Genomic DNA, 8,452 nt, shown 5'->3' on the forward strand with positions numbered 1-8,452 from the left:
GGGGGGGGGGGGGGGAGACAAAATTAAGAGGGCAGAAATCGAAGAATAATAGGAGAAGAAGAATATCGGGGGAGATATTCTGCATAATTAGGGAGAAAGGAGAAATTAAGGACAGAGAAACGAAGAGCGGGAGAAAAAGAGAAAAGGAAATTAGGAGACATTGAGATATGTAAGGAAACGATAAATGATAATAATAAAGGAAATAAAACAAATTAGACTAACGCTCTCTCCTAAATTTTTCCTCGTAATCTCCTCCTTTGTAATTTTCACACCCTGTTAACTAATTTCCTCGTTTCTTCACAGTAATAAAAAAAAAGAAGAAGAAAATCTCTCTCTCTCTCTCTCTTTCTCTCTCTCGCTCTCAATCACTTACGCCTAGAATAGTCATCTGATAGGAACTTTCAGTATTGCCTAGCTCTGGATATATTATTCGTACTATATAAAAAGTATTTTAGATATCTATATTTATAAACACGAGATAAAATCGGGCCCCCTAGATTATCACACGGGCCCAACTATGTAAGGTATGTATAAACGTGAACCACGAGACGAGATATTGGCTCGTGCCACACTCCTCCCTCCTCATATCCCTGAAACACACTCGAGTTCCTCCAGTACATATATTTCTAATCCGTCTGATCGGCCAAACACTGTCCCGGTTGTCCCGTAGATTAAAACGACAATAAAAAATAGGAAGAAGATGAAGAAGAGAAAGATTAAATAACGATACCGAAGGCAAGGAGGAGGCACGGAACCATTACGATCGCTTATGAGTCTAGGAGGTCAGCCAGACACTCACCGGCCGTGGTGGTTGCGGAGCTGGCCGCAGATGCACCGGCATGTTGCTGTTGCTGAGTCTGGAACATGGCCGTAGGATGAAGGAACAACGATCCGTACATCATATTCTCGTCCTGCTGTAGCTGCTGCTGCTGCTGCTGTCCGGGTGGTTGCTGATTAGACGTAGCGGAAGTGGCGCCCGTCCCGGAGCCACCGGGTAGAATGGGTGCTCCGGGGGTTGGCGGGACCAGGGTGCCTTCCTCGACGGCGACGCGGACGGCCTCGATGTGCCGTCTCGAGAAGACGTGTTCCTGGAGCGGAGATTTCGGCGAGTATCGGACCGAGCAGAGCCGGCACTCGTCGGGGCCCGTTGGGCCCCTGTGTGCCTGTACAGCCGAACCCTCAGCGGGTAGGCCCGCCGCCAACCTGGCCTTCTTCTCCTTGGCACGTGCATTCTGGAACCAGACCTATAAGGCGGCTTTGTTAACTCTCCTCTAGCCTTCTCTTTTTTTAATTTTTCCTAATCTTCCTGGCCGAGCTCTAGACTGATTTCTCTAATCTCTTTCTATCCTCGGGGATCACGAGGTAGAATGCGACTCTGCTCGAGTGTTCTGCACGTTGCTCACCTGCACGACGCGCTTCGGTAGACCTATCTCCCGGCCGAGCATCTCGCACTCGGCCATCGTCGGGGTCTTGTAGTCCGAGAAGAGGGACTTCATCACCTTGACCTGGGTAGCAGACATCTGGGTGCGGTAACGCTTCCCACCGGTTTGACCTGCGCCGCTCGATAGGGGACCACTTCCACTTCCGCTACCACCTCCAGGAAGTCGCGACTCGCTGACACCGCCACCGATGCTGTTATCACGACCTGGCCCTTGCCTCGAACTTTGGGTACTCGATGCTGGACTCGCAGGACCACTCTCGTCGTCTAGGAACTCCGTGGTCTCGCTCATACTGTCCTCGTCGCAGACGCTGCGTTCCGAGAGATCCGTCAACGGGCCGCAGTCGCTGCCTCCTCGAAGATGCGCCGAGTGCTGCTCCTCCAGGAGGTTCCCGAGACCCCCCAGGCTCAGTTTAACGGGTCTACTGAGGTCCACGGGTTTACTCAGATCCAAAGGAGATTCACCGGTGTGACCGGAAGACGCCGATCCGGTGGTAATTTCTTGTTTTCCGTTACTCGTGTGTGCTTGCAGTTCACTTATGTAACGCTTCATGGACTCCTCGTAGTACTTCTTCAAGGAAGCCTCCATTTCGGTGTTGAACGGCGGAAACAGCGGTGGCATCATGTTGGGCGTACTTGGATTTGACGGTGCAGACTCCATTGACAATTCCTCATCCGGTATATTGTCGATATTCACTTCCCCGCGTGCGACCTGGTCGGCATGTTTGCTACTCAGGTGAGACTCTAGGGCAGACTTCACCTTGAACAAAGCCGGACAGAAGGGACATCGCTTGTTTATAACCTGACTGTGGGCCCTGAACTGACCCTTCCTCTCTCTTGCCCTCGTATTTTGAAACCAGACCTGGACAACGCGTTTCTTCAGGCCAACTTCCCGTGCTATCGTCTCCAGCATCTTCCTCGATGGATTCGACTCTATCTGATATTTTTGATAAAGGTAGTCCAACTGTTCAGGTAAAATGGTAGTCCTTAGCCTCTTGTCTTTCGGCTGTTCCGAATGTTCGCTATTGGCTCTGCCGTCACTTCCGGTTCCCTCCTCAAAGTCTTCGTACTTCCGTTTACGATCCTGCATCATGGCGATCAACGGATGCGGATTGTCGGAAGTTACTCCCGTCGTGGCGTTCAGCGCTTGTTGCTGAAGAATTCCGAAGGGCGAGTCAGGAGGATAGGCGGGTGGAAATAGAGAGGGGTTCATGATATGTACTAGTTGATGTTCACGCCAGAGTTCGAACCTTCCGAACATCAGATTACACTTGTCACATTGGAAACTGCCTTCCTTCGTTTCGGTTTGAGCTTGCTGCTGGGACTGTTGTTGAGTTGATTGGTGTTGCTGGTTGATACCCTGCTGATGATGCGGCGGCGTTGCTGTGCTCAGGGGTTGTTGTAGCTGTTCGGCAAGGGCTGGAGCATTCGGGGCATTGCTGACAACTGCATTAGTTGTTGTTGTCGAGCTGCTGTTGCTGTCCTCTGAACTCAGTACTGCAGCAACCTGTGCGGCTGCCGCCTGTGCCTGTGCACTTCTCTTTGCGTCTTCCTCCTTAAAACAGTGTGTCTTCTGATGACGTATCAGTTCGTAGTAACGTTGGAATACCAGAAGACACTTTTTGCATTGATAATTCAATCCTGGAGTCCTTTGGAACCTTCCTGAACCGTCGTCGCCCTCACGACCACCAGGATTCACAGGCTCAGCAGCAGGTTGATTCTCGTACACCTTACGAGCCTTCTGTCTGGCATTCTGAAACCAGACCACGATGACCCTAGGACTGAGGCCCAATAGTTTACTCAGATACTCCAAATCGTCGTCCTTTGGGTATGCGTTGTTCTCAAAGAATTCCTGTAGTACCTTTATCTGATAATCGGTGAACCTCGTCCGATTAGCCCTCTTGCCTGAACTTCCGCCAGAGGAATTGCTTCCGTTGCTGTTCCCGCCGAAAGAATAATCCGCCGGACTGCGTCCTGGGCTCAGCGATCTTTGAGGCGTGAGCGCCATGGCAGCAATCGCTCCAGGAACTACAGCACTAACGCCAGGCGTAGAGCTGGTAAAATTTTGTGGTGCTAATTTTGGCGGTAGCATAGGTGTACTGGGAGCGCTTGTGGGAGTAGGAGTGTGCGCTATGTCGTGATGTAATCCCGAAAAGACCGAATTCATACTGAGGGCCGGTGAGTGCGGCCTCGACTGTTGATCACCGCAACTACCCGGGCTGTGATGCTGCTGCTCTTCCGGATGCTGCTGCTGTTGACACTGGGACGGCTCTGGGATTTCTTGTTTGATTTCGGTTGTTTGAGAGGTGGTAACGTTATTTAATGAGGATGGAGGTGGGGAGGCTTGCTTATTGGGACTCTTGTCATCGGAGGAACTACTTCCGGACACACTCGAGTTCAGCGGAGTTACTTTGGCCTCACCGGTTTTCTCATATTCTTCCAGATTGAGGGTTGTACTAGGTGGGTTGTTGAAATTGTATGGACTGTCCTTGTTCCTTTGGCGCTCTTTGAATAGCGTGTTGCGGAACCAGTGCTTAATGACTTTCGGGGGTAGGCCACTTTGCGCTGCCATGTCCAGAATCTGTTCTTCCCCAGGGGAGTTGTTAATGTCGAAATGGGCCCGTAGAATCTTTAGCTGCTCATCCGTAATGCGCGTACGCGCTCGTTTCTGCGACGCCGCCGCGTTTGCCTGTTGAACAGAAATTTTCGCGCACATTTTCACACCTAATCTATACGAGTTAACTGGATTGTATAATTGAAGATAGTTAATACGAAGATAGTTGAATGAACGACATGAGAAAGGAGAGAAAGTACGAGAAACAGCCTGATGTACTTACCGCAGCAGCTTGCTGTTGTTGAAGCGCGATATGTTGTTTAGCTAGGATGTCGGCCTGAGCATTGATAGGCGGATAAGCGCCAGTGGCTCCATCGTACGGGGGAGGGGGTAGCATCATGGGAACCAACGGAGGCTGAAGGTTCATCGCTGCCAAAGCCGGAACATTAAGTCCCAGAGGAAGTCCCATCATGCCCATCATTAGTCCAGGATACTGTTGCAGTTGTTGCTGCAGTTGTGAGGCGGCCATAGCATTCAAAGCAGCTTGCATTTCAGACATCTGTTGGGCCAGAGTCATTTGAGCGTGCTGCTGCTGCTGCTGTTGTTGCTGTTGCTGTTGCTGCTGTTGGTGCTGTTGTTGTTGCTGCATGTGGTGCTGAGCATTATTGGTAGGTACTGTGGGAGTAGTCGAGTCCGTACTCGAAACTGGGGTGTTACTCAAAGCAGGAGTTGTTGCTGGCGTCGTGGATGTTGCTTCGGGAGTCCTGGTGGCACGTTCCTTGGTCTCAACAACGTCATCCTTATCCTTTTCCCGCGTATCCTTATCAGGACTGAGATCCTGAGGTTGGCTTAATGCCGGCGTCGAACTTCTGGGTGCTGTTGTTGTCGAGGACGACGTTGCTGCTGTAACAACGACACTCTTCTTCTCGTATTCACATTTGAATTGCTGAGCGTATTTTTCCAGGAATTCTCTTGGCACTAGGTCACGGTGCACTTCCTCGCAGTGGGCCTTAAGGACCCAAACACTGCTAAATTCCTTACTGCAATGCTGACACGTACTCCTGGTCAATTCAGGAATTACATCGTCATCGACATGCTCCTCGACCTCCTCCTCGCGTTCCTGAGCAGCCTGAGCCGCCAAGGCCTGCTTCTGTTGCTCTTGCTTTTGTTGTTCCTGTTGTGCCTGCAACGCAGCTGCTGCTTCCTCCTCCTTCCTCTGCCTTCTTTGATGATTCTCATTGAATTGCATCACAAGATCAAAGCCAAAGCTCTCAAGTAGATGCTTGTACATCTGCGAGGTTTTGTGTCTGGGCTGTGACAAAATGTCTTGCGTAGTCTGGGACGTCTGTTGACTTTGACTTTGCTGTGCAAGCTGCGGTCCAGGAGTAGTCGACGCCGGTGGTGGCGTCTTAGCAGGAGTGGCATTCGCTATCTGCTGAGAAGCAGCAAGCTGCTGGAAGAGCGCTAGGGGGTTGCTGAAGATGCAATAAAGCTGCTGATGCGTGGCTAACTGTTCCTGATTGACGAAGAGCGCGCTGCACCTTGGACACGAGAGCATATTGCTGTTTCCTGCATTAGAATTAGTATTGCAGGGTGGACTGCTAGGACTGGTAGGAGGTGGCTGTTCGATCAATGGCCTGGCAAGATCCAACTGTCCACTGGCAGCGAGATCAGGCAACTTGCTTGCTCTTGTCTGATGCAGCACACTTCTCATATGAATATCCAGAGTACTACCCTGCGAGTAGGCAACCTTACAGATATTACATTTGTATGGTTTCTTATCCTGATCCTGCTGAGAATCGGGCGACTCGGTAGGACTCGCTGGTGGCACGACTGATATCAATGTGTTATTATTTCCCGGATCTTGCATCGCCCTCTTCAATTTATGCAAGTGACTGACGCTGTTGTAATGCACTAGGAGAATGTTCTTCTGCGTGAAGCTCTCCTTGCAGACGTCGCACTTGTACGGCCTGTTAGGGTCCAGATATTTCTCCACGGGATAGGACATCTTCTCGCCTTTACGATGCAGTAATGTCTTATTGTGTCCGGTGAGATAACTTTGCCTAGTGAAGGCGACCTTGCACCTGTGACACTTGAACTTACGGGCTGGATCGGGATAGGAATCCTCGGCCACCGGTTGGCTGTTCAGATAGTCTTCGAGGAGACGCTGCTCCTTGTGCAGTGGGAAGGAATCGCTGGCGTCGCTTTCCTCTTCGTCGCGCGTCGCCTCGTCCTCGACGGTCTGTTCGGCGGTGAGTCCACCCTGACGTCTCAGCGCCTCTTCCGTCAGTGCCTGGAGAAGCGGATGCGCGTGAAGAAGGCTCTGCTTGTATTGGGCTAGCTCGTCTTCGTGAAGATCAGCGTGGGCCGACTCGAGATGCCGTTGCAGCGCCTGAACCGAACGAAAGGATCTTCCGCAGAGGGCGCACTTGGTGGCGTCGCGGATCGCATGGTACTGAGAGTGTTGCTGGAGTTTCTCGAGGGTTTTGAAGGCCAAACTGCACTGGCCGCACCGATACTTGTAGACGTGCTTCTCGCTGACTGCCAACGTTGGTGTCGTTGCTGGATGAGCCTCCCTGTGATGTTGCTGAAGCTCCTCCAAGGAGCGACACACTCTCCCGCACACAGTGCACCTAGCGATTTCCTCGATGTCTTCGTTGCCGGGACGCTCGTTCAAATCCTCGTCCTGTTGTTGGTGCTGTTGCTGAAGTTGCTGCTTGCTCGTTGTACCAGGCGAAGTCGGTGTTGCTGCCGGCGTCGAAGTGTTTCTTGGATTGTTGTTCAACCAGTGACTCTGATCGACCAGCAACAGCAATCTCTGAAGTCCATCTGCGTTGACCGAGTGTATTTGCATCACGTGTTTCTCGAGCGCCGAACGTTCCTTGAAACTGTCCTGACACAATGGACACAAAAGTTCCGGGGTGGGTTCCTCCTTGACACTTTCGCTTTTATTATCATCGGCCTCCTGCACGTGAGCCACCTGGAGATGCTGACGTAACTCCTCACGAGAGTTCGGCTGATACGTGCAATATGGACACAGGATCTCTTCCGCCTCTGTTTCCGGTTCCTGATCCACCTCCTGCTCCGTATCCGGTTCTTGCTTCACTTCGCTACCGCAGTCACTTCCTTCCTCGCGCCGCTCTGAAATTAAAACAAATCAAATTTTCTCCAGTGTGCATCGATCGACGAATACTCTGTGTTATCTTTTCGTTTTTCACATTCTTTGCACTTGATACACGTTTCCTGCTCTCACGCCGATATTCCTTTGTAGGTTTCAGAAAGCCATATGAAATCGTCCGAACGTTCTTGCGTAATTTCAAGAAACGCTAAACTGACCATGTGAACTTTTAACCGACTTTCTTTTCGCAATTAAATTGCAATTGGAAATTCTAAAATTCTCTTTTCATTATAACGACAGAATGGGATCGTTGGACGTGGTGGGGATTGATTGATCATAGTTTTCTCCGAGAACAAATGAGAATGAAGCAGGATGAAGTTTAGCTGAAGACATTGACTAAATCTATCGATAATTAAATCATAAAATTAATAATTACAGCTCGTAGTAGCTGAGCAACCGCACTTATAACTTTCTCTTCTTTTTTATATCCTACTACTGCTACCTTCCTTATGGTAGCCCATCGTGTCCCGTTCAATTCTCTCCTGCTGTACTATAATGCGCGGACTATAATACGACTCATTAATAAACGATATTGGCCAGTCCCGTAATAATATAATTACAGTGGAAGCGGTTAATTGTTACGCGAATAGCAAATCACGATACACTTCTGGCATAACTGGTAGAGTGAGCGAAACGTGATTAAAAAAAAAGGAAAATAAAAAAACAAAAACTAAGAGATAAAAAGAAGAAGAAAACATTCGGTTAACGTTACAAAAGCGACTAGTGAAAGTAGACGATAAATAGTGCCCGATAATACACGATAAATACTATAAAAGGCAACGAGAGACTGGATCCGTAGCTGAAAAGGAATTCGATCGTAAAACCGGAAACGGAAATGTAACGTTCGATAGTATGAATAAGACATTCGTGGATGATTTAAAAAAACCCGGAGAAAGTGCGACATTAAAAAGAATAACAGAATGAAAAAGAAAAAAATGGCCGTGCGTGTAAAAAAAAATGAAAAAAAAAAGAGAGCAAAGGGAGAGAATAAAATATAATAAAAATGGTGAAAAGGTGGAAATGCCTGAGGCTCCGCAGATGGGACATACAGTGAGTCTCCTTGGTTGAATAATAAAAGTCAAATTATAGATGGTCAATACGAAATTACCGAATGGCCGCTTCCGTGAGGAGCGTGTACGAGAGTACAGGCAGGGGAAGGTAGTATTGTCCGAAACCGCATAAGGGTTCGTGTAGTGGTGAGACGGGTATACAATATAATATATATATATATATATATATATATATATATATATATATATATATATATATATATATATATATA

At 49.0% G+C, this 8,452-nt stretch overlaps 1 protein-coding gene across 4 annotated transcripts in view; it reads right to left on the reverse strand.

Annotated features, from left to right (window-relative positions):
* The window catches only part of LOC107264690 (zinc finger homeobox protein 4), a 64,155-nt gene that overhangs the window by 51,752 nt on the left and 3,951 nt on the right, over positions 1-8,452 (reverse strand). For all 4 annotated transcript variants that reach the window (XM_025081838.1, XM_015733219.2, XM_025081839.1 and 1 more), the window contains exons 2-4: positions 4,276-7,133; positions 1,404-4,127; positions 800-1,244 (exon numbers count right to left, since the gene is read on the reverse strand). In XM_025081838.1, coding sequence (XP_024937606.1) covers positions 800-1,244; positions 1,404-4,127; positions 4,276-7,133 — 6,027 coding nt within the window. The remainder of the gene's footprint in view (positions 1-799; positions 1,245-1,403; positions 4,128-4,275; positions 7,134-8,452) is intronic.

The sequence above is a fragment of the Cephus cinctus genome, unplaced genomic scaffold (assembly GCF_000341935.2).
Source record: "Cephus cinctus unplaced genomic scaffold, Ccin1 Ccin1_scaffold0189, whole genome shotgun sequence".
NCBI lineage: Eukaryota > Metazoa > Arthropoda > Insecta > Hymenoptera > Cephidae > Cephus > Cephus cinctus.